The 27,828-nt window shown below is 33.7% G+C and overlaps 1 protein-coding gene across 11 annotated transcripts in view; it reads right to left on the bottom strand.

Annotated features, from left to right (window-relative positions):
• Positions 1–12,213: 12,213 nt before the first annotated feature.
• Positions 12,214–27,828, bottom strand: part of LOC143073654 (uncharacterized) — a 61,264-nt gene continuing 45,649 nt past the window's right edge. For 9 of the 11 annotated variants that reach the window (XM_076249346.1, XM_076249348.1, XM_076249352.1 and 6 more), the window contains one exon: positions 12,214–13,908. In XM_076249346.1, the coding sequence (XP_076105461.1) occupies positions 13,791–13,908 (118 nt within the window). In that variant the 3' untranslated portion in view covers positions 12,214–13,790. The remainder of the gene's footprint in view (positions 13,909–27,828) is intronic. The other 2 variants (XR_012977561.1, XR_012977562.1) reach the window with 2 other exon arrangements.

Raw genomic sequence — 27,828 nt, 5'->3', positions numbered from 1 at the left:
AAGGTTCTGTTCTTATGTTGTGCTGTTACACCACTAGCCAAGGTTCTGTTGTTATGTGGTGCTGTTACACCACTGTCCAAGGTTCTGTTCTTATGTTGTGCTGTTACACCACTGGCCAAGGTTCTGTTCTTATGTTCTGCTGTTACACCACTGTCCAAGGTTATGTTCTTATGTTGTGCTGTGTTACACTATTGTCCAATGTTCTGTTCTTTTGTTGTGCTGTTACACCACTGTTCAGTGTTCTGTTCTTATGTTGTGCTGTTACAACACTGGCCAAGGTTCTGTTCTTATGTTGTGCTGTTACACCACTGGCCAAGGCTCTGTTCTTATGTTGTGTTGTGTTACACCACTGGCCAAGGTTTTGTTCTTATGTTGTGCTGTTACACCACTGGCCAAGGTTCTGTTCTTATGTTGTGCTTTTACACCACTGGCCAAGGTTCTGTTCTTATGTTGAGCTGTTTTACACCACTGTCCAAGGTTTTGTTCTTATGTTGTGCTGTTACACCACTGGCCAAGGTTCTGATCTTATGTTGTGCTGTTACACCACTGGCCAAGGTTCTGTTCTTATGTTGTGCTGTTACACCACTGGCCAAGGCTCTGTTTTTATGTTGTGTTGTGTTACACCACTGGCCAAGGTTCTGTTCTTATGTTGTGCTGTTACACCACTGGCCAAGGTTCTGTTCTTATGTTGTGCTGTTACACCACTGGCCAAGGTTCTGTTCTTATGTTGTGCTGTTACACCACTGGCCAAGGTTCTGTTCTTATGTTGTGCTGTTACACCACTGGCCAAGGTTCTGTTCTGATGTTGTGCTGTTACACCACTGGCCAAGGTTCTGTTCTTATGTTGAGCTGTTTTACACCACTGTCCAAGGTTTTGTTTTTATGTTGTGCTGTTACACCACTGTCCAAGGTTTTGTTCTTATGTTGTGCTGTTACACCACTGGCCAAGGTTCTGTTCTTATGTTGTGCTGTTACACCACTGGCCAAGGTTCTATTCTTATGTTGTGCTGTGTTACACCATTGTCCAAGGTTTTGTTCTTTTGTTGTGCTGTTACACCACTGGCCAAGGTTCTGTTGTTATGTGGTGCTGTTACACCACTGTCCAAGGTTCTGTTCTTATGTTGTGCTGTTACACCACTGGCCAATGTTCTGTTCTTATGTTGTGCTGTTCCACCACTGGCCAAGGTTTTGTTCTTATGTTGTGTTGTTACACCACTGGCCAAGGTTCAGTTCTTATGTTGTGCTGTTACACCACTATCCAATGTTGTATTCTGATATTGTGATGTGACAGCACGGTCCAAGGTTCTGGTCTTATATTGTTCTGTGTTACACCACTGTCCAAGGCTCTGTTCTTATGTTGTGCTGTTCCACCACTGTGCAAGATTCTGTTCTAATGTTGTGCTGTTCCACTACTGTCCAAGGTTATGTTCTTATGTTGTGCTGTGTTACACCATTGTCCAAGGTTCTGTCCATATATTGTTCTGTTACACCACTGTCAAAGGTTCTGTTCTTATGTTGTGCTGTGTTACACCATTGTCCAATGTTCTGTTCTTATGTTGAGCTGTTTTACACCACTGTTCAAGGTTTTGTTCTTATGTTGTGCTGTGTTACACCATTGTCCAAGGTTTTGTTCTTTTGTTGTGCTGTTACACTACTGTCCAAGGTTCTATTCTTATGTTGTGCTGTGTTACACCATTGTCCAAGGTTTTGTTCTTTTGTTGTGCTGTTACACCACTGGCCAAGGTTTTGTTCTTATGTTGTGCTGTGTTACACCACTGTCCAAGGTTCTGTTCTTATGTTGTGCTGTTACACCACTGGCCAAAGTTCTGTTGTTATGTTGTGCTGTGTTACACCATTGTCCAAGGTTTTGTTCTTTTGTTGTGCTGTTACACCACTGTTCAAGGTTTTGTTCTTATGTTGTGCTGTGTTACACCACTGTCCAAGGTTCTGTTCTTATGTTGTGCTGTTACACCACTGTCCAAGGTTCTATTCTTATGTTGTGCTGTGTTACACCATTGTCCAAGGTTTTGTTCTTTTGTTGTGCTGTTACACCACTGTTCAAGGTTTTGTTCTTATGTTGTGCTGTGTTACACCACTGTCCAAGGTTCTGTTCTTTTGTTGTGCTGTGTTACACCATTGTCCAATGTTCTGTTCTTTTGTTGTGCTGTTACACCATTGTCCAAGGTTCTGTTCTTATGTTGTACTGTGTTACTACACTATCCAATGATATGTTCTTATTTAGTATGACCATTTCAACATGAAAAGTCCTAACCATTTTATATAATACTAATATAATTGATTATTGTTAAACTCAGGTTATAGTCTTGTTTTGCTTAACGTAACAGTCTCCCTACATGTAGATTTAAATCAGGTAAAAACACAACGAACCGATCCAACATTCTCTCACGGTAACTGAGAGCTAGTACAAATACAATTTTACTAAATAAATAAATCTGGTTTTCCCCAGACTAAACAGTGAACAGACTTCCAACGGATAGAGTACACAAAGAATGAATAAAAATGCATGGCCTTTATTAATGTATAATGCAAACATAGGACTATTTGAATGGATGTGGGATGAAAACGTACATAACTGCATAGCAGTACATATTTAGTTAGGATTTGATTAATTTTAATAGACTATGGCTCCGATTAAAACCAAAATCAGTTAGTACCGATAAAGTCAATCCTTGAAGAAATTACAGTAGCGTTTGAATTGATAATTCTGTATCAATAAGTTTACATGTATCGTATCAAAACTTAATGGATCGTTTAACAACATCACCTTTAAAATTATGATGTGATATCCGCTTTGTGATAAGGTTTCTACATGTACAACCAAACTTCCGAACGAAATCTTTGTATCTATGAAAAAACTTAGTAAAGGTTTTCATTAATTTGTGGTAACGAAATCTCTGACATTATAATTCGTAAGTAATTATTATACGTAAATTAAGTTCATTGAAATTTTAAACGTCATTTTAGACACAGACAAAGCGAATAAGTTGGGGAAAATTCACACCTAAAGAAGGGGCGAAAACATTTCACCCTCTAGAAAAGGAAATACAAAGGAGAAAAAAAACTTTTGAATGGAGTTTCACTTGTGAACTTGACTACAATCTCCAAGTCTAGAAACGTACAATTATTTAAATTACAGTCAGTTGCCCGGTGTAACTTTCCACATAATGATTAGAGATTTCTTTATTATCTAATGCAGGGTTCACACATTGCCGATTATTGCTCCCGTTTGAGATCAGACAGCGATACGACACGAAAAGTGAAAAAGTCGGACTAGTATATTCAATTATCTGGAATGTCCTATTATTGTCTGAACGCAGTCGTTTTAGTTCGTAATAGATTCCTACTGGTCGGGAAGGGTCCGCGAATAGTTCGGCAAAGCACCCCGACAGTTAGGTGCGTCCCGTAACATTCGGGGAACTCAACCGATTTTGTCTAGTCGGATTACAATCGTGCCTATGTCGTGACAGATTCTGCTGTATCGGATCGAATTCCTAACAATGTTCTGTGTATTTGGGACGGTGTCCTGTGGAACGGGAATGGTCTGGAGAAATTTTTCATTGCTGTTTTTCTGCCGATTGAGTCCAGATTGCATCCAGATCTTGTCGATTGCCAACCGTTTTTGCCGAAACCGTTTCGAAACAGTCCCGTTATTAATTCTAAATTCGTCAATGTTACCCACGTCAGAGTGCCAACAACTACAGAATACAATACGACTGAGACCAGACAAAGCCGTTTGCAATGCGATAGAGCGGACCGTGATAGGATTACGTTCCGACAGTACCTGATCATCCCGAGTATGCCGACAGTTTTCGAACGGATAACTTCCGTCAGCGTTGGTTCACTGTCTTGTCACTATCTGATCTCTGTCGGATTACATTCGGTAGAATCGGGAAGCAGTCGTGACAGACTCGGTCGAATTTTACCTGGCGAAAGATACAAATCTGATTAGAAGCGGATTTAGAACAGGATTATCGGGATAAATTCGCTTCGAAACGGTTGAATATCGACGCTTCCTGAACAATATCTGATTGTTGCTGTGATTAAATTATTTTTTTTACAAATTTAAATTAAAGTTTGAATTTCCATCCACGATTCATAGGATCTTGATCAGACTTTTAATAAATGTTAATCGGGAATGGTCCTGTCAAGGACGGCAGTAAAAATCGTGAATGTGTGACCCCAGCTTAAAGCGAGAAGATCATCAACTGTACTGAATTCATAATAATACAGGACTGTATGCCGAATTTCTGTAAAAACAATCTTCGAATAGTGCTCGAAGGTCAAGCACATCTCACAATCAAGCACTGCGCCGACATTCCGAAGAAAGTTGGAGACAGAATACACCCATAATTTGTTGCATTTTGATAAGCTATCATATTTATATTGACTTTGGATAAAAGCTATACTGCTTAATTATCAATTATAGATATTCGTAAAAATAAAGTTATGATATAATTGTTGAAATAATGTTAATCCATATCGATTATATTAACAATAGTTAAGCTTTCCGTTTCTCTCAGATAACAAAGCAAACAACAATGTGGTTCGACATAAGTGTTATAGACATCATTCAAGTATCTTCATGCCTGCTACCTTTTGGTCCCGGGAAATGATTAAAGTGATTGTGTTTGTGGTTGATAAAAGAGGGTATTTATTTTAAGACTGAAGATAAAATAAAATATCAAAAACAGGGCGATGTTTGTTTCCTTAATGGCAATGTTTCGTTGGCTCCTTCTTAAAAAGTGTATGTTGTCGATTTTTTCGATATACACGTGTTTACAGAGTCTTCAGATTTTGATAAACGCATTATCAAGGATTTAATTACTTAATAATTTTAACTGTCAGCAAGAATATATCATATATATTTATCTAAAAATTAGAAAAAATAATCGGACAAACACGTATTTATTGCGGACAGAGAACTTCGGACAGGGAGAAACAGAATGTGGCAGTGTTAAAACGCTTACTATCCTCCTCTTTTATCCGGGCTTGGGACCGGCAGGTTTGACCTTGAAGAGTTAAAGACATATTGTTCTTTATTATTTAAAGTTTAAAATCGTTTCATATAGCACATTGATATATGTTTAAGATAAAAAAAAAAAAATAGTAGGATGAGTCGAGTAGAACTGTTCATTATAGTGTGCATGGAAGGATTCTTGACCATTTGATGTACTAATGACAAATTATGAATAAAAGTTACATTTATTTACGTAATGATTACTTCTAATTAAAATTACAGGTAGACGATTATGGTAAAAAGCGCAAGTGTCCGGTCAAATTAATACAGGTGAATCAAAATTTAAAGCGCAAATGTCCATAGTATTTGAAGCGCAAATGTCCTGTCGTTTTACAGCTAAAAAAGCGCAAACGTCCTGTGCCCGTTTTTTTGTGGCGCAAATTATACTAAGTAATTTTAAAACAGGTGGCGCAAACGTGGCATTGGAGAAAAAAAGTTGAGGCGCAAAAGGACGCATTTTTGGCGCAAATGGATCTCTCCCGGTGACCTATAGTTGTTAATTTCTGTGTCATTGTGGTCTCTTGTGGAGATTTGTCTCATTGGCAATCATACCATATCTTCTTTTTTAAAAGTTAATACCAATGGAAACAATATTCAAAGGTATAATTACAGTGTTAAATTGGTAAACTTTTACAATAATAGAATTGAGAATGGAAACAGGTAATGTGTCAAAGAAACATCAACCCGACCGAAGAGCAATATTCAGTTATTTATGGAAAAAAAGATAGTATGAAATTCAAAACAGTGTAGCTGTGGCCATTGATTGACCCATCAAAATCATCCATTGACTGGGACAATTTACGTGAACGTTTGTCTGTAACAACCACTGTTCATGACGTACCTACGATAGACATTTAAACTGTGGGGTCACCAAAGGTTTCTTAACGCCTTTAATTATAAAATAATTCGAAAAATTAATCAGGAATAACCTTTGTGTTTTGATTTATATAATTGATATAAATCAAAATATCGTGTTATTTCTGATTAATTTTTCGAATTACTTAATTAGGTGTTGAGAACCTTTGGTGACCCCATAGTTTAAGTGTCTTTAAAAGTACATAGTGAGCATTGGTCGTTACATACAAACGTTCACCTAAATTGTCCCAGTCAATGAATGATTTTAATGTGTCAATCAATGGCCACAGCTACACTGTTTTGAATTTCATACTAATAAAGGTTAAAGTAACTGTTGTTTGTTTCATCAATTCAATGAAATTTAGACGGTTCTATACTGATTTTGACTATACACTGGTGCATAGCAATACAGGAGCAAGTTCTTTATTAAAGGTGCGCAATTGGTGCCCATAGGAATACATGTCTACAACATGATGCTTACTCAGTAATATTACGTTTACTTTGTTATTGATAATTTAAGACTAAAAACGAACATATAAGTATAGGATTGGGTTATGATTGTTTCGTGAATTTCTTGAAACTCAAAATACAAAAAAAAACGAGAAAAGAAACGTGATTTTGAGAGTAAAGGTGAACTTTCATGAAAACCAAAGAAAGCTGTTAACGTCTTGATTCAGATTAATCTTAGGAGAAATAGAGAGAAAAATATATAATGACTTTTTTTCACTTATTACAGTACAGTCGTGTATTCTGTTTATTACAACGATGGACACATTGATCAATTGCAAACATGTAATTCTGGTCCTCTGACTATCATTACTTAAAACTAACTTTTTAGTTGATCACCTGTATTTCTTGACAGTCGAGATGAAATCTGTTGTCAAGAAATTATTCTATGCTGTTTAATTCATATGGCTGGTTTGTGATAGATTCGTTATAAGCTCTATCAAAATACCATAAACGAATACTTGCCAACTGCCTCGTTTTAATTGAAAAGTTATTTTAAGTTCATAATTTTTTATTACCTCAGTTTACTTCGTCTGGTCACGAATATCCAATAAATGTCTTCCTTTGGGATCAACATATTATGATAAGAGAACATATTGAGACCAGAAAAATGAGTATGTTTTGTGTTTGTTTGTGCCAATTTGTGCCATCTTATAAATCAGCAGTACATAAAGTTAAACAAATGTTGTGTAATGATAAATTCAGCAGATCCCATTATTACAGAAAAGGATTGTACTGGGTAGAAACTGTATATATATATTCCGGTAAAGTAATTAAATGCATCGATTGAGGGTGCTCCTATTACGAAACTATGAAATATTAAAATTGTTACAGATTGTCGCCAACAGACCAACCTTATAGGAAATTACAGTCGATATAGGTTGCACTCGGGCAATTAAAATGAAATACAAATCTATTTAATAAATCAATTGGACCATTAAGTATTTATGATTTCTGATAATGACACATGTGATAGATCGATTCTTCTTGTGATAAGTCAATATTTTTATATTTCCTCAATTTGAACGGCGAATAAATATTGTTACAAATGTCATGTTCAAAATTCACTTGTGAGGTTAAAAGACTCCGATATATGATTAGCTTGTAATGATCGGTAATGGTTGTTCATACTTTTTGGAATTCAGATATATCTATACAGCTGTTTAACTTCAATAAGTGATTGGTTGAGTTGGTTTAGTTATTTTTCTTTCAGGAAGGGGATCTGTATGACAGAACGTGAGGAAATGGAAAAAATTTAGAGGAGATAATTTTCATAAAATTGAAAGACTTTTATCTATAGTGAACACTTCAAAATATTTCACCAAAAACTTATATTTAACATGCAATCTATTGTAATTGCTTCAAACGATCGCAAAAACATATAAACAAAACAACTAAACATTCACCGGATGAATAAATTTGATCTACATACTCATATGCACATCATGTCTGTGGCATACCATCTTTTCCGAAAGGTTATTGTTTTCTGTTTGGTAAAGAATTAATATTAAGATCTTTTTGATACATTTGATGATAATTATTTTTTTTTGCAAACGCAATTGGCCGTCAGCAGAGTTTAAGAACATCCGTTGTTTGACCTGTGAGTCAAATGCGTTTTGATAAAATATACTCCTTATATTTTTGGTCTTTTGGAAAATGTTGTTTGTGCTGTATATATACCCCTTTACAAAGAAATTGTTTTACATGCACACGCATAAACATGCGGTTTTTATTTTATTCAATCATAGGTTTGAACGTTGTTGACAATTAAGACTTTATATAAGACAGGTTAATGCATGTCATGCTGAAAATTATGGAACGTTTGGTCACCTCCCAAATTAAACCATCTGATGTACCCTACGACCATGGTAAGATTTCTAATTGAGGTAGAGAAAAGAAATACAAAAGAAGCAACCAAATGCCATAGGTCGAATACAGACATTCCACGGTAAAAAAACACCAAAAAAACAGACAAAAAACTACGAAACACTACACATAAAATAGCTCATCAAAGATACCATGCATATAAATCTGTACACTAGACGCTCGTTTCATCTACAAAAGACTTATCAAATAAAAAAAGGTAAAGAAAGGCCAAATAAAGTACGAAGTTGAGCAATCTTAAGGGCAAAACATACTAAAAGGATTTTACCAAATACAGTTTAGGTAAACAGTTCTTGGTTAACCAGTAGTATCCGTCGTGTTTCTCATGGCAGGTAAATATCCGGTGCTAGTTGCTCTTACTTGTCAAAGATAATTCCATTACTGACAACAACAATATGATGGCGTACGTGAAACTTTCTGTTACATTACTTTTACTCGCCCATTAAGGACACGTGTTCATTAGCTTAAATCTTCAATATGTCCAATAAAGAAGATGCAATCATCCTTGTTACCAAATTTTGATACCTAGGAATGTGAAGTTAAACTTAGTGGATAATGCTTCTTTTCATTCATCTTGAGAAACACCTTATGCAGTGATAAGTAAAAGGAACAATCTGCCGCGAAGAGGACTCTTTTATTGTAATGTTTTACTGCTAAAAAGACGGTCTTTTCTTGTTTTCCATTGCACTTGTCCTTTTGGTCTTGGACGGTCGAGCATACGTTGTAACATGGGATATATTCTTCTCGAAACAGGGATTTCGATATTTTCATTAACGGAGGATATAGCAGAATTAATGAAGCTTATGGTGTAAAAACTGAAAGACCCAAATGAAGGGATGGGACAAAAAGACTCCGCCATTGTAACTAGAGGACAGTGCATATATAGTACCTTATTATAAAAAGGCCTGTTGCTGTGTACTGAAATTATTGTATGCAACTAGGTAACACGTAACACAACTCTATTGCTGAAATGTATCGTAATGTTTCACATTTTCAATTTTCAATTATATGTTAGCACCGTTCAAAGTAAATTCACAAAAATACTGAAATCCGAGGAAAATTCAAAACGAAAAGTTCCTAATCAAATGGCAAAATCAAAACCCCAAACACATCAAACGAATGGATAACAACTGTCATATTTCTGAAAACAAAATGTCTCTTAATCTCTTGGAATACAATGCTATTCGTTCAGCTAAACAATGTAGTTTGGTTTACAATAAATAGATAACAGAAAAGGATATGTAATATAAAGGCCACATTTCCTATAACTAATGCATTTTACTATATATGGAATACATCATATCAGAATTGTTCATAGTTAGTATAGAACAACAACATACCACCTGACAAAGCCATAATTGACATGACGCACAAAGACGTCAATGGCTGACTATAATTGCCAACGGATAGTCTGTTATACCTAATCGGTGCTACAAGTCAATTGCCAATTTATGCAAAACATGTTTAAGATAAAATGAAACAATTGCTTTATCAATACTTTATGCATCTCTGCGTTTCCTTGAACATTCGTCATTTTGTTTCAGACTAAAATAACATAACTAGGATACTTGACAAGTTGTACCCTGTCAATTCTATCTCACTTTTATTTGTCTAGATTGTAAATTGCCTTCATCGGATAATAAAACTCTCCAATGAATTATTTTTTCTCATCCTCTTTCGTAATGTCCAATTCCGTATTCTAGTGTCTTATCGCCCTAGGCTGTAGAAGTCTCTATACAAACTATTGCAGTGCTCATTCGAGGAATTGTGATCTTGATAATAAGACATTATATCACTGGGATTCAACAAAGACATTAATGCCAATAAAACTGGTGATTATTGTTAGTCTAATATCGTAGTATATTACATCTTTAAGAAATCTATATCACCTAGAGAATTACTGTCACGTGATAGGATTATATCAGTCACTGGGATGTTGATGGGCAATAACAGGGGATACCACCCGGCAATTTAAATCTCGTGATGAATTCTGGGAATTGCACCCGGCAATTTATTTCACGCGATGAAGTCTTCAACTTGTAATCATGTCAGGTCAATGACCTCTGAATCAAAGCAAATATTTAAATGGCGACAGTCAATTATAAAACATCTATTATCAGCTTGTTTGATCCTGTTTGACTTATTGGACATGTTTTTAAAACCAGTAAGATCTGAATAGGCAAACCAATAAATAAAAAAAAAAATAATACCAAAAGAACCAATTAAAGTAACATCGCACATGTGATTCTTGCTGGAAATAAAGTTTCTTTATTTGGATACATTTTGATTCTTGAATCATTGTATGGTTTTGACTTGTAATTCACACAGGCGCTTGGGTATATGATACAGATATTCTTTTGGATTTTTTTTTTTTTTTTGCTGATTAAAATATTCAATTTTCTATATTTATAATACATATCTATCACTTCTGTGCATGTCTCATCTAGTTTCGAGTGATTTAAACGACCCAGAGAAAATACCCAATTTTACTATCCATACTAAGAAACAAATATAGAAAATTGAATATTTTAATCAGCAAAAAAAAAAAATAAAAAAAAAAATCTGCATCATATACCCAAGCGCCTGTGACTTTCCCAACCAAAATAATACAGTTTACATTTGTACTCAAACAAGAAAATTATTGGGAAGTATATTCCAGGTCTAGCACTCAATCGGGATACTTCCTATTGGTGAAGCCAGTGTCTTTGGAAATAATTGGAATAATAGTTCTAATCTTTCTAAAAATTATGAAAGATATTTGTAACTTTAGTTGAGATAATAAATTGTAGATTGAAAATTGTATCAGTGGCTGAGTGCCTATGCTACACTTTAAATTTGATTTTGTATTTAAGGGGCAATTACACATACATATGTGGTTGTAAGACAATCAACATCAGTGACTGAAAATATGCATGCACATATCAATTTTGAGGGTGTATCAGTACAAGGCAAACTATTACCTCCTCCTATAATGTCTAATTCCTTCTGGCATTGAATACAGTGATGATGAAGGAATTTGTGGACCTATACTGGGGATTCGTTAATATTCGTTGGAAACCAATTTTTGTGCATTTCGTGGGTAAAGGTAAACCATGAAATTAAACGTTCAACGAATGACAAATTTTCTATAGGCTTGTATGGAGACTTCGGCAAAACCACAAAATTAAATATCCGTGAACATGTAATTTTTCTCTTTAATCAAAAATTGGTAACTACAAAAATACATGTAAATGAATGCACAGTAGTTGTTTACTTTTGTCAGTTGGTCTCGGGTGCGGAGTTGTCTCATTAACAATCATATCACATCTTCTTGGTCTCAGGTGGGGAGTTGTCTCATTGGCAATCATATCACATCTTCTTGGTCACAGGTGGGGAGTGGTCTCATTGGCAATCATATCACATCTTCTTGGTCTCAGGTGGGGAATTGTCTCATTGGCAATCATATCACATCTTCTTGGTCACAGGTGGGGAGTTGTCTCATTGGCAATCATATCACATCTTCTTGTTCTCATATTTGCACAAAAAAATAATTAACTTACAGCTCTTCAGTTCAGATTAAGAATGCTAAAGAAAGACACATATGTTTGTTTTGTGATGTTCCATTTCTCACTTATGATTTTGAATGAATGCAGCTAACATATCACTAGAATTTTACTTGAATGTGTATTAGTTGAAATAAAATCATTTCTGTAAATTCTCAGTGACTAGAACAACATTATTATGAAATAGATTCTGGTGGTTTTTTCTTTTTCCTTTTCTTATTCTTCTTTTGGATGTTTGAACCTGAGTTTTTTCTAAATACAATACTATCAATCCAAAATTAAGCAGTTTAAAAATACAATACAGTGATTTTATCAGACTGGTCTCCTATCTTTGGTGTAAAATAATAAATATCATATTCAAAAGCATTTATATCTAAAACCTCAAAATGAAATTTTATGCCTTTTGTTTAGCATATCTTTATTTGATTACAAATAAGAATAAACACACAACTAACAGTTTACTTCATAGAACAATTAACAGAAAATGGAAATTCCAAAATAGTTGCAATGTTTTTATTCATTGCAAAACTGCTACAGGATATGTTTTGCACCTATTTCTATGCAGTATTTCAAAAAATTGCAATAATTATTTTCAAATTTGCATTGATTATTAAGCAATCACAATAATAAATATACACACATTTTTCTTCAATTTACAGTAGTTTGGACAGATAAGAAATAATATCACAAACTATAGGACAAAGACATACCATTCATAAAAAATAATTTCAGGGAAAATTGTTTACATTTAAAAATAATGAATATAAAATAAATTCAACATTGAGTTTCACATGAAATTTCTCGTTCCTGTATTTTATTGTGAAAAATGTTTTTTGATCTTAGTCCTCAAAAAATGTTTCTCCCCAGAAAAAGAACACTCATGCCTCTCTGCACCTCTATAAAGGATGAATGGTCTATGCCTTACACAGAGATAAAACTTTATTCTGACAGTACTCAAGCCTTACACAGAGATAAAACTTTATTCTGCCAGTACTCAAGCCTTACACAGAGATAAAACTTTATTCTGACAGTACTCAAGGGTACTAAAGTGCTTGCTTTAACACAAAATAATCTGTATTGGTTAATTTCAGACAAGGTGTGATAATCATGCTTATAGTTTTAAAGACTGCACTTGGAACACAATTGTTCAACATCTATTTAAATTGTTAAAATGCAAGCCTTCTTTTACCATTCAGGAATTCAAAAATGTCAATTACAACAAAATAAACATGTATAATTGACAGCTTATTTTGCAGTTTAAACCAAGTACAAATGTATAAGAATGTCACAAGCTGTTATTATCTACATGGTGAATTGCAGAAGTTAGGAATGAAGGTTCACGAAGAGGATCATTTAAACGAAGCTGCATACGAATGTACTCAAATAAATAAATTTAAAAAAAGCATTAAAGTTATGATGCTTGCTGGTAATTTTTGTTCATGTGGTAAGTCTGCACAATTAATGTTATGTTAGCAAAATGAGCGGCTTTCCAAAGGAAAATGAATTACCACACTTGGGTATGTTAAGACATTTTGTCTTATGTTGGTATATATTATAACATGGCATATTTGATGAAATGGGCAAAATTAATTGGATGCTATTCCTAAACAGTTAAAATAAAAACATAAAAAAAGTTCATACAAAACAATATACCCCCTAAATAACATTTTAAAAACAATAGTTTTTAATGATTGAAAAGGTTAATGGACGGAATAATAACTTAAACACTTTATCACAATTAGTTAGAGGACGGAAAAATAACTAAACAACACTTTATCAAAATATAGTAAGAATTGAAGTCTTATATTTTTTGTCGGGAATGTACGGAAAATAAGTGTAAAATATTTTGACTAAATAATTGTCTTATCACATGACCATTTATAATGGTAGAAAATCACATGACCATTTATAATGGTAGAAAATCACATGACCATTTATAATGGTAGAAAATCACATTAAAATTATTACATGACAGAACATGTTTTTGAATCTTTTTCCCCTCTGTCTCCTCTCTCAGGAAGGGGTGGAGCTTGGCGTCGATCTAGCTGATCATGGCGGTGCTTCTCATACATTAATTTTTCTCTGAAAAAAAATTTAATAATTAAAAATTAATGCAATAAATCATAATCTGTCAATATTTTTTCATTCCACATAACTGCTATTTTAAAACAAAATAGTCTATCAATAAACCTTCATGAAATTTGTGTTCATGCTTTATATACAAATCACTGAAAACAAATAGAACATAGATAAAAATAAATACCAGAAGGCAAATAAACTTGCACAGAATTGAAACAATGAAATTCCTCAAGCCATGAGTACTTTCACAGTAGTTCCATATTTTACAGGAATATCTCAAGCCATGAGTACTTTCAAAGTAGTTCCATATTTTACAGGAATATCTCAAGCCATGAGTACTTTCACAGTAGTTCCATATTTTACAGCATTGGAATATCTCAAGCCATGAGTACTTTCACAGTAGTTCCATATTTTACAGGAATATCTCAAGCCATGAGTACTTTCACTCCATATTTTACAGGAATATCTCAAGGGTTCAAATGAAAGTAAATATGTATGATTTATGACAATAAGTTTAATGATACAATTAATTTCCCATTGAAATAACCCAGCTAGATAACATCTAAGACCATTATTGATCTTTTGTGTAAGAAACAACTACCCAGTGCTTTAAAAATTGTCAAAAGCTAATGGCTTACAACATATCACTAAATTGTCAACTGCTAATGGCTTACAACATATCACTAAATTGAATGTAGATGAAGCAAACAATCTCTTCATAAATAAATGACCAGAAGTGATTTTCCTTAAATTAAATATCTTTTGCAAAAGTCAAGATTTATATTATTCATATTTTATAAAGAGTTAACAAAATCTTTTTATATTGCATTATATGTAGATGAATTATATATGTCAGGTTAAAACAGTCCATAAATTATGTATAGATGAGCATACAGAAACTAGAACGACAGTGCACATGCTAAAATATCTGGCCTGCTTTTTGTCAATCATGATTGAATTTTATGTCTTTAAGATCAAGGCTCCTACTATAAAATGTTCAACAGAAACATTATATATGATTCATGAAAAATGTAATCATGGTCAGATGAATCATACTAGGCAGACTTGTAAACATTGCAACCAATATAATTGAACTTATTTGATTACTTATAGTTTCTGAGAAGCAGACCTTATCACTAAAAAACTGAAATTTGATAAATAAACCATGACAACAAGGTCAAGGTCACCTAATCATTAAAACTTGATTTTGATAAATAAACCATGACAATGAGGTCAAGGTCACCTAATCATTAAAACTTAATTTTGATAAATAAACCATGACACTGAGGTCAAGGTCACCTAATCATTAAAACTTAATTTTGATAAATAAACCATGACACTGAGGTCAAGGTCACCTAATCATTAAAACTTAATTTTGTTAAATAAACCATGACACTGAGGTCATGGTCAGAGGTACACTGTCAAACTAATATGTACACATTACAATCACTCCAAACACTGAAATTACTGAATGAAGATGTCCTATTACTTTTATATTACCAAAATATTTAACTCTTTTGACAAGATTCTATTCATCGGGATTTGACTTTTTCTAAACAATTTCAATGGGTTGTGTTGAGTTTAAACGATATTTTATGACAGGGCTTGGGATAATTTCTAACAACTTTACATTATGTCATAGCACAAGCAAGAAACCAAAATAAGCGTAAAACAACCTAATGGTCAATAAAATTTGAAATTCTACAGAGAATACATGCTTGACTCATCATAGACAAATAAAAGAATATATGAATATTATTTATTTATACAGTCAAAAGTTGAATTATAAAAGGTTAACAAATAATTTCATCGAGGACATTTGGAATACCGATATTTCTATCAATCAACATAGGAATCATCTACACAACAAGGTGATCCAACAAAATAAGTAACAAGAGTGCACACGCTGAAATGTCTCGCCTTCTATACTAATTATTGATATTATGTTGATAGTCTTAAGTATAAAGCTAAGCTTTATTACAACTGTCACATAAACTTTACATTAACCAAGATAACTAAACAAAGACCAATGAACCTTGAAAAAGAGGTCCAGGTCAGATGAACCATGCCAGGCAGACAGGTACAGCTAACAATGCTTCTATACAACATATATAGTTGACACATTACTTATAGTTTAAGAAAAATAGACCAAAACACAAAAACTTAACACTGTGCAATGAACCGTGAAAATGAGGTCACGGTTAAATAAAACCTGCTCGACTGACATAAAGATCATAAAATATTTCCATACACCAAATATAGTTGACCTATGGCATATAGCATTAGATAAAAAGACCAAAACTCAAAAACTTAACTTTGACCACTGAACCATGAAAATGAGGTCAAGGTCACATGACATCTGCCCGCTAGACATGTACACTTAACAATCATTCCATACAACAAATATAGTAGACCTATTGCATATGGTATGAGAAAAACAGACCAAAACACAAAAATTTAACTATAACCACTGAACCATGAAAATGAGGTCAAGGTCAGATGACACCTGCCAGTTGGACATGTACACCTTACAGTCCTTCCATACACCGAATATACTAGCCCTATTGCTTATAGTATCTGAGATATGGACTTGACCACCAAAACTTAACCTTGTTCACCGATCCATGAAATGAGGTCGAGGTCAAGTGAAAACTGTCTGACGGGCATGAGGACCTTGCAAGGTACGCACACATCAAATATAGTTATCCTATTACTTATAATAAGAGAGAATTCAACATTACAAAAAATTTGAACTTTTTTTTCAAGTGGTCACTGAACCATGAAAATGAGGTCAAGGACATTGGACATGTGACTGACGGAAACTTCGTAACATGAAGCATCTATATACAAAGTATGAAGCATCCAGGTCTTCCACCTTCTAAAATATAAAGCTTTTAAGAAGTGAGCTAACGCCGCCGCCGGATCACTATCCCTATGTCGAGCTTTCTGCAACAAAAGTTGCAGGCTCGACAAAAACAAAGGCTAGAACCTCTAAAGCATATACAATAGAACAACAAAACAAGTAAAAACAAAGGCTATAACCTCTAAATCATATACAATAGAACAACAAAACAAGTAAAAACAAAGTGTTACGGCCAGAAATCGCCTTTAAATTGTAGCCAACAAAAGACACAAATCAATAGTAAAATTTAACAATATTTATTATACAAAAGTTTACAAAAGGTATTACACAAAATTTACTGTTAACTTAACTGTCAAAATATGAGTCCAATCTGTTATCTTTATCTGTATCCGGAAATCTTTCGGAATCCAATCTGAATATTATGTTCACTACTAAGGTCACAATCCAGTATGATGTTGTTTGTAGAATAAAAGTGTCAATCCAAATGCTGTGAATACTAATGTCTATCAATGTCTATGTCCAAGTTTAATTATGAGAGTTTAACTTCAGTGTCTGTATATATAGTGTTGTCATGGAAAATTCTAGAACACTCTATAATGGAACATTGTGGAAAATCCTGGAAAGTTACAACGGAAGTTTCTGGAATAACGTAGAAGTTTAAATTACGCATCTTTTATAAGGATCATTCTAGAAAGTTCCAATCATTCTGTGATTGTTCCAGTGATTCCTAAACTGCACAGTTATAAGATTATTTGGTAAACAACTATCAGGCCACACAATACAAATCAGGCCAACATAAATAAACATAATAATTACAATATCATAACACCTCCCCCCTTAAAAGAAGTTTTAGTGTAACAAAAACTTATCATGAATAATATGAACAAAAATACAATATATATACAAAGTGATTTAATAAGCTCTAGATAAAGCATCAGCTATTACATTATCTTTACCCTTAATATGTTTTACAATTACATCATATTCCTGTAACAATAAACTCCACCTAGTCAACCTCTGATTCTTGTTTCTCATTTTATGCATGAAGGTGAGAGGATTATGATCAGTATAAACAAGAATAGGATATACAGTGGGATTCAAATATACATCAAAATGTTGAAGAGCTGACAACATTGCAAAACACTCTTTTTCAATAGTTGAATAATTTTTCTGATGTTTATCCAATTTCTTAGAAAAATATGATATAGGTTTTTCAACATTATCATCTGTCTCTTGATATAAAACAGCTCCTATTCCTACATCGCTTGCATCAACGGCAAGTTTAAATTGTTTTTCAAAGTCTGGAGTAATCAGAACTGGACTATTAATTAAAAGTGATTTGCTATTTTCAAAAGCTTTTTGACAATTTCCGCTCCAGATAAATTTAGAATCTTTCCGTAAAAGATGAGTCAATGGTTGAACAACAGTAGCAAAATTTGAACAAAATTGTCTGTAAAATCCAATCATGCCTAAATATCTCATAAGTTGTTTTCTATTTGTAGGAGGTGGGAATTTGGAAATAGCTTCCACTTTAGCCATAATAGGTTTTACTTGACCTTGGCCAACTGTATGCCCTAAATAATCAACAGTGGCCTGACAAAATTCACTTTTACCAAGATTAACAGTCAAATTTGATTTTGACAATCTATCAAAAGTATCATATAAATGTGTTAAATGCTGTTCCCAGCTATCACTACATACAATAAGATCATCAATATAAGCATAACAACAGTCTAAATCTTTTATAACATTATTGATCATTCTTTGAAATGTAGCTGGAGCACTTTTCATGCCAAATGGCATTACAGTATATTGAAATAAGCCATCTGGTGTAACAAAAGCTGATATTTCACGAGCTCTCTGTGTCAATGGAACTTGCCAATAACCTTTCAATAAATCAAATTTGCTCACAAATTTTGCTTGACCAATATTGTCAATACAATCGTCTATCCTTGGAATCGGATAGGAATCAGATTTTGAGACTGAATTTACTTTTCTGAAATCAGTCACGAAACGAAAAGTTTTATCTGGTTTTGGCACAAGGAGACAAGGAGAGCTCCATTCACTGTTACTCGGCTCAATAATATCATTGTCAAGCATATATTTAATTTCTTTTCTCATAACTTCAAGTTTGAGTGGATTGAGCCTGTAAGGATGTTGCTTAATTGGAGAAGCATCTCCGACATCAACATCATGACAAACAGCAGTGGTTTTGTTTGGCACATCTGGAAAAAGATTTTTAAAAGTAAATACCAAAGTTTTTATTTCTTCTCTACGATCAAAAGACAGATGTGCAAGTTTTGAATCTAAATTTGACAAAATTTCTGAATTTTTCAATCTAACTGTCTCTTCCATAGTTTTACAACTAAAAGTTGGTTCAATTACATCTGGTTTGTCATGATTGTTCTCAAAGTTAACCATGCCTAAAGTGGCAACTGGTTTACTATCACATAGTTGACTGTACCAAGTCAGGAATATGACAGTTGTTATCCATTCGTTTGATGTGTTTGGACTTTTGATTTTGCCTTTTGATTTTTGATTTTCCTTTTTGAATTTTCCTCGGAGTTCAGTATTTTTGTGTTTTTACTTTTTATAGTACATTAGTACGCTCAAAATATGGTTTTAACATATTAATATGACACACTCTATTTTGTTTGCGCCGACCTGGAGTTTTTACAATATAATTCAAATCATTAATTTTATTCTCTATTGTATAAGGACCACAATATTTAGCCTGTAAAGGATGTCCAGGGACAGGCAGAAATACAAGTACCTTATCACCAGGCTCAAAAACTCTGTCCCTGGCATCTTTATCATACCATATTTTCATCTTGTTCTGTACATTTTTTAAGTTTTTCTGAGCAATTTGACAAGCAGTATACAATTTTTCTTTAAATCTAGATACATAGTCTAAAAGATTCAAGTCAGTATGTTCAGTAAGCCACTTTTCCTTAATCAATTTTAACGGTCCCCTTACAGTATGGCCAAATACCAACTCAAAGGGACTAAATCCAAGGGATTCTTGAACAGCCTCTCGGACTGCAAAAAGTAGAAAGTGAACTCCATCATCCCAGTCTCTGTCAAATTGAAGACAAAAAGTTCTAATCATGTTCTTCAATGTTTGATGAAAACGTTCTAAGGCACCTTGAGATTCTGGATGATAAGCACTTGATCTGTACTGAGCAATCCCTAACTGGTATACGACTTGCTGAAATAAACCTGACATGAAATTTGATCCCTGGTCGGACTGTATAGACTTAGGAAGTCCTACTAATGTGAAAAATTTGATCAAAGCTTTGACGATAGTAGGTGTCTTGATATTTCTGAGCGGAATAGCTTCAGGAAAGCGGGTAGATGTACACATGATTGTCAATAAATATGCATTTCCAGTCTTGGTCTTTGGTAAAGGTCCAACACAGTCAATTAGAACTCTGCTGAAAGGTTCGTCAAAGGCTGGAATAGGCAGAAGTGGTGCTGGTGGTATTTTCTGGTTAGGTTTACCAACAACCTGGCATATATGGCATGATTTGCAGTATTCTGCGACATCATTTCTAAGTCTGGGCCAGTAGAAATGTTGCAATATTTTTAGGCAAGTCTTCCTTATACCTAAGTGCCCAGCCAAGGGGGTGTCATGGGCAAGACCAATAATTTCTTGCCTATAAACTTTAGGCACCACCACTTGGTATAGCACTCTCCATTCCTCCTCTGGGGTGGCATCAGGAGGCCTCCACTTCCTCATTAAAATGCCGTCCTGATGGTAATAGCATTCGGCCACTTTGTCTGCTTCCTCCTGTGGTTGAGCTCTCTGGCTGAGCTGAAGAACCTCAGGGTCTTTATGTTGTTCTTCAGATAAATTCTTTCGGTCTAATGAATGGCTGTTAACGTCTGGCCATGGCATAATAATATTCTTGTTAACACTAGGTGGTCTTGTAATGGCCTTTTCTGAGCTACCAGGACCTTCAATGTCAGCTATAAAAGTGTCAGAAAGGTCCATGTAATCAAACTTGTCTTCTTGCAAATTCTGATTTTGTTGTTTTCTAGCCATCGCCCTAGTAACAACACAAGCTGGATACAATTCAGCATCATCTTCAGGTGATTTAACATCCACCACCGGTTCACTGGTAACAATTGGTTCAGCAACCACTTTGTTCCTAGCTAGATCATTTCCTAGCAATAATGTAACACCCTCAACAGGGAGATTAGGACGAACACCTACAACAACTGGTCCAGTTATCAAATCTGACTTCAGATAAATACGATGGAGAGGAACATCTATACAACCTAACTCTACACCTTGTAACAAAACGGAGGCACCAACAGAAGTATTCTCGGACAAAGGCAACACACCTTCTAACAATAAAGTCTGAGAAGCTCCAGTGTCCCGTAAAATCTTAATAGGCTGAAGAGTGGTATCATCAACAATAGAAACAAACCCATCAGACATAAAGGGTTTGTATTCCTCCATGTAATCACAAAAACTGGACTTAAAAGCCTGATGCGCAGGGCATTCCAATGTACTGGTATTATAAGGTGTCGTACAAGCACTGGTCTTCGGCTTATTATCTCGTTCATTCTTCTTCTGGAGTCTAAAACAATCAGCCATCAGGTGACCAATCTTCTTACAATAAGCACAAGTCAGTGACTTCTTCTCAAAAGTATCAAATTTTGGACTAGACATATTATAACTGGACTGACTCTTATTCTGTGCAACAGACTTACTATCAGTACGCTCATTGCTTGATTTTTGTAATTTCCACTGGAAGTATTGACATTTTGACCCTTGAAACTTCTTTTATGTGAAAGAGTATAATTATCTGAAATGACAGCTGCATCATGTATCGACTCAACAGTTTTGTCGTCTAAATGTGTTTTTAAGTCTAAATGAACACATAGTTTAAACTCTTCTAATAATATCAATTGTCTTAGGTTATCAAAATTGTTATCTGTTTTCTTTGACGTAAGCCATTTGTCAAATAGATCTTCTTTTTCCCGAGCAAATTCCACATATGTTTGTGAATCAAACTTTTTATAAGATCTAAATTTCTGTCTATATGCTTCTGGTACTAGCTCATAAGCTTTCAAAACTTCCTGTTTTACCGTGTCATAATCAGAACTTTTTTCTGATGGAAGTGCGGAGTATATTTCAGCGGCCTTCCCCTCAAAAACACTTTGCAGCATCGTAGTCCAATACGGCATAGGCCATTTCAAATTGTTAGCAATTTTCTCAAACTGTGGAAAATATTTATCAACTGTTTTTTCACAAAATTTTGGAACCAAACGTATGTTTTTTGCTGCATCAAAATAATCTGATTTCGAGTGAACTTTAGTGTTGCTTTCTTCTTTGACCATTTCAATTTTCAGTTTCTCCATCTCTAGCCTTTCCCTCATTTCAAGTTCTTTTAATTTCTCCCTCTCCTTCATTTCCAGTTCTTTTAATTTAAATTCATCTTCTTTTTCTTTTTTCTCCATTTCTAACCTTTCCTTCATTTCCAGTTCTGCCTGTTTTAATTTAAATTCATCTTCTTTTCTTTTCTCCATCTCCTTCAATTCCAGTTCTTTTAATTTAAATTCATCTTCTTTTCTTATCTCCAGTTCTTTTAATTTGAGTTCATGTTCTAATTCAAGCTGTTTTAATTTAAAGGCGTCAATATTTTCGACCTTAAGTTCAAGAGCCTCTTCACCTAAAATTTCAGCGTCAACTAATTTGTCTATAACCAAATTTTTTATAATTTGTTTTCTCATAGATACTTTAAAATCTAATTTCAGATGTTTAGCAAGCAACACTAATTCCTCTTTCTTTAAATTATCAAACCCCTCCAGGTCTGGCGTTTTCAAAAATTTACCAGCATCAAATGCCATTTTGTAGAATTTTGTTGGCTAGTTATAATAAAAATATTAAACAAATTTTGAATAAAATATGTTCAGTCTCCCGGACGAGCCCCCAATTTCTGTTACGGCCAGAAATCGCCTTTAAATTGTAGCCAACAAAAGACACAAATCAATAGTAAAATTTAACAATATTTATTATACAAAAGTTTACAAAAGGTATTACACAAAATTTACTGTTAACTTAACTGTCAAAATATGAGTCCAATCTGTTATCTTTATCTGTATCCGGAAATCTTTCGGAATCCAATCTGAATATTATGTTCACTACTAAGGTCACAATCCAGTATGATGTTGTTTGTAGAATAAAAGTGTCAATCCAAATGCTGTGAATACTAATGTCTATCAATGTCTATGTCCAAGTTTAATTATGAGAGTTTAACTTCAGTGTCTGTATATATAGTGTTGTCATGGAAAATTCTAGAACACTCTATAATGGAACATTGTGGAAAATCCTGGAAAGTTACAACGGAAGTTTCTGGAATAACGTAGAAGTTTAAATTACGCATCTTTTATAAGGATCATTCTAGAAAGTTCCAATCATTCTGTGATTGTTCCAGTGATTCCTAAACTGCACAGTTATAAGATTATTTGGTAAACAACTATCAGGCCACACAATACAAATCAGGCCAACATAAATAAACATAATAATTACAATATCATAACAAAAGGCTAGAACCTCTTAATCATATACAATAGAACAACAAAACAAGTAAAAACAAAGGCTAGAACCTCTAAATCATATACAATAGAACAACAAAACAAGTAAAAACAAAGGCTAGAACCTCTAAATCATATACAATAGAACAATAAAACAAGTAAAAACAAAGGCTAGAACCTCTAAATCATATACAATAGAACAACAAAACAAGTAAAAACAAAGGCTAGAACCTCTAAATCATATACAATAGAACAGACATAAAACGAGGTGATCCAACAAAACAAGTAAAAACAAAGGCTAGAACCTCTAAATCATATACAATAGAACAACAAAACAAGTAAAAACAAAGGCTAGAACCTCTAAATCATATACAATAGAACAACAAAACAAGTAAAAACAAAGGCTAGAACCTCTAAATCATATACAATAGAACAACAAAACAAGTAAAAACAAAGGCTAGAACCTCTAAATCATATACAATAGAACAGACATAAAAACAACTAAAAACAAAGGCTAGAACCTCTAAATCATATACAATAGAACAGACATGAAATGGTCCCATGTGAACTGAAGTAACAGACAAAAAGATTGCATGAATGATCTTCTCTCTATATATATAGTCCCTAGACAGACTATCTTACTTGATAAGAAAACATTTCAGTTATAACTTCTGTAACAAAACAATTAGGAATGCATGAATAACATAAAACAAATTCTTTTTGAATGATTACTTGTAACATTGTGTTTATAAAACACTTTTCATAGACAATTGTAATTGTTACAAGGTATGTTAGGCTTGGCTTCAGTTTCTGATTGAGTATAGTTCACATAACCATCAAATTTCCATGCCTCTCTAGTTTTGTAAATGTAATACACAAAAAAGAGGACCATGCCTAATGTCTTCATACAGAATGAACACATTTAAAAATAAATGAAGAATGTGTCTATGGGCCCCCACATGTAAATCAATACTTAAGTCAACTTCCACATACAGATTCTGGATTAAGAAATGAAGACAGTTTTGTGATTATAAGCAATGTGTATAAGTTTTATAACATTTGGTTGAGGCAAACTAAAAATAGAGTATGGAAACGACAAATTTAGTAATTTTTCCCTCCATAAAGGGGCATAACTCAAGACCGTAAAAGTGAAGCCACCCAATTCAAAACTTAATCTTTGTTTTGTGGAATTAAGGATTGTGTATAACTTTCATAACATTCGGTTGAGGCAAACTAAAATAAGAGAATGGATACTAATTTTTTGAACATACAGACATCCAAGTCAAGGTTAACACTTAATTCCCCCTCCGCTACCTTGGGGGCATGAAAAAAAAAGAAAATAAATGTTTGCCTAAATATTGCTTAGCAAATAGATTGTGCAAATTAAATACTGCAATATAGAATTTCTCTGCCCTATGTGTCTGAATTCGGACTAAACGAAATACGTGAAACGGAATTAATTTCTTCATCTTATTTCTATATAAGCATTAACTTAAGATAAGATACATGTAGTATCAAAAGGTCTAAGTTACTATGTGCAGAAAACATGTAGTATCAAAAGGTCTTAGTTACTATGTGCAGAAAACATGTAGTATCAAAAGGTCTAAGTTTCTATGTGCAGAAAACATGTAGTATCAAAAGATCTAAGTTACTATGTGCAGAAAACATGTAGTATCAAAAGATCTAAGTTACTATGTGCAGAAAACATGTAGTATCAAAAGGTCTAAGTTACTATGTGCAGAAAACATGTAGTATCAAAAGGTCTTAGTTACTATGTGCAGAAAACATGTAGTATCAAAAGGTCTAAGTTACTATGTGCAGAAAACATGTAGTATCAAAAGGTCTAAGTTACTATGTGCAGAAAACATGTAGTATCAAAAGGTCTAAGTTACTATGTGCAGAAAACATGTAGTATCAAAAGGTCTAAGTTACTATGTGCAGAAAACATGTAGTATCAAAAGGTCTAAGTTACTATGTGCAGAAAACATGTAGTATCAAAAGGTCTAAGTTACTATGTGCAGAAAACATGTAGTATCAAAAGGTCTAAGTTACTATGTGCAGAAAACATGTAGTATCAAAAGGTCTAAGTTACTATGTGCAGAAAACTTGTAGTATCAAAAGGTCTAAGTTACTATGTGCAGAAAACTTCTATTTTTGAGTGAGCTTTTGTTGATGCATTACCAAAAGAAATTCTAATTTATGCTGATTTACTATGGTTAAAATAACATCAAATATAACTAATTTTCTGAGGAAGCTAGTCTGGAAAATATCGACCACAAGTCATTTATATGACCAAGCATATCTCATGTTATTTCAAAGAGTATCAGCTGGAAAATATTTTACAAATCATGGACCAGGTGAAAAATCCAATCAAGGATGGACCAGGTGAAAAATCCAATCAAGGTATGATGCTGAATTGTGGAAAATGATAAACATGCATCAAGGTATACAATGAGTCAATCCAGTACTTCAATGCAGTCAGGATTCTACTTCGTCAAAATTATCTCCCCATTACGCCAGTTCATTTTCACAATCGTAGAAATGGAAGCCATTGTAGAGATGACACGTTGCCAATTTTGTTCTTGAAAACCGATGAATTTATCCACATAGCACCATTACGATCCTTATATGTCAGTTGTATTTTAAAGGACAAATGTATCTATGATAGCTAATGAGCATCAGTTTATGATCTTGTCTGCATTGATTCAACTTAAAACTATTGTCTAATCAGTTGTCAGGTGGAATTTTTGAAAATTCATAAACATTTAAAAAAATTCTAATTAAATATTTCGTGGAAGGGCAGACTAAAAATTTCAGAGGTTGAAGATTATATATATAAAACCCTAGTTATCACACACAAAAAAAATAAATTTTTTCGAGGATGTGCATTTTCATCAACCAACTTAAAAGACTGTCGTCAAGTACTTTTAGTAAAAAAATAGCTATTCGAACACTTTACTCTGTTTTTGTGATTCATTAGATAGGTATTCACTTGACCCATATATTTCATCTTTTCGTACTGTGATTTTTTTATGTTATAAAGTCAACCTGTAGCTTTGATATATAAAAATGATAGAATCTGAAGCAAGATGATATAATATCAAATACTCTTGCTTTGTACATTTTAAAGACAAAATATGCACCTCAAACACACCCTAACATAAAAAGGTGCACTCGATTTTCTCTTTTCGATATAATTGTTACCCATTTTTTGGAATTTTTCTTGAGTCACATAATGGAAGGGCAGACCCGAAAATTACTGAACTAACAGATTCATATGTTCTCCGTCTGTGGTAATTATTTTTTTTAAATCGGAGGTTATGCATTTTCTACATCCACCTTGATAGATACCCATGTCGTCGACTTGATATCTAATTGTTCTGCATTACTAAGTAATAGATAAAATGAAAACTCATGCAAATGGTGTTTTTAAAATAAAACACTTCATAATTGAGAAGAAAATTGTTGTTTTATTTGTTTCTATTAACTTTTAAAATTTTTGCTACTATAGTAAACATTACAGTAAGTATTTATCGTCTTCTCTAACAAAGAGCTTCGATTCTTTTGTTCTATTTCAACTGGGTTTCCACCTGAATGGGAAAATATGAGAGACAATGTTTATATCATGGATAAATCATGACTATTATCGGACCACAGATGAATTATCACGTTGTGATTGGTTAAACGCCGTCACGTGGTGACCCCCTATGAGACCGTATGGGGTTAGTAAGTTTCATATGGGGTTCATGACGCGTTAATGGCGACGTCATCTTTTAATGTTGTTGTGTTTCATTGTTTATTTTTCAACAAAACGCCGCAGAAAAAGTCCAGCGTCCGATAAATTTGTTATACGGTTAACTACTGACCCCCTACGGATCCATAGAGGGTGAATAAAATTCATAGGGGACTCGGCCTCCGGCCTCACCCCCTATGGATTTTACTAACCCTCTATGGATCCGTATGGGGTCAGTAGCGAACCATATAACTTATAGTATTGAATAAGGAGATTAAAGCTCACATTACCATTGCCATGGTATAGATTTGATAACAAAGAGAATATTATATATGTTCACAACCTCATAACCACTGATAAAACAAGAGGAAATACCCTCTGATAGAATTGACACAAACTCCTACTTCTTATTACATGTACATCAACTCATTAAAAATAAGAAAATGTGGTATGATTGCCTGTGTATGTACTGATTTTGTGTCATATATAATTACATGTACACAAACACATACCCTTTGATGACATGAATACAAATTCATGGTCTCAAAAACATGAACACCAATTCATATGCCTTCAGTACATATACATACCTTAGAAACCTGTAAAATCATACCTTCTGATAACATTTACATATTCATAGAAACTTGTATATAAACTCATACTCTCAAAACATGAACATAAAATCATATCCTCAGAAACATGTACACAAACTCATACCATTAGAAATTTGTACACAAACTCATACATTCAGAAACATGTACAAAAACTTATACCCCAGAAA

This window comes from Mytilus galloprovincialis, chromosome 4 (genome assembly GCF_965363235.1).
Source record: "Mytilus galloprovincialis chromosome 4, xbMytGall1.hap1.1, whole genome shotgun sequence".
In the NCBI taxonomy this organism is placed as follows: Eukaryota; Metazoa; Mollusca; class Bivalvia; order Mytilida; family Mytilidae; genus Mytilus; species Mytilus galloprovincialis.
The sequence above is the reverse complement of the archived record's forward strand: the minus strand, read 5'-3'. Positions and strand labels throughout refer to the sequence as shown.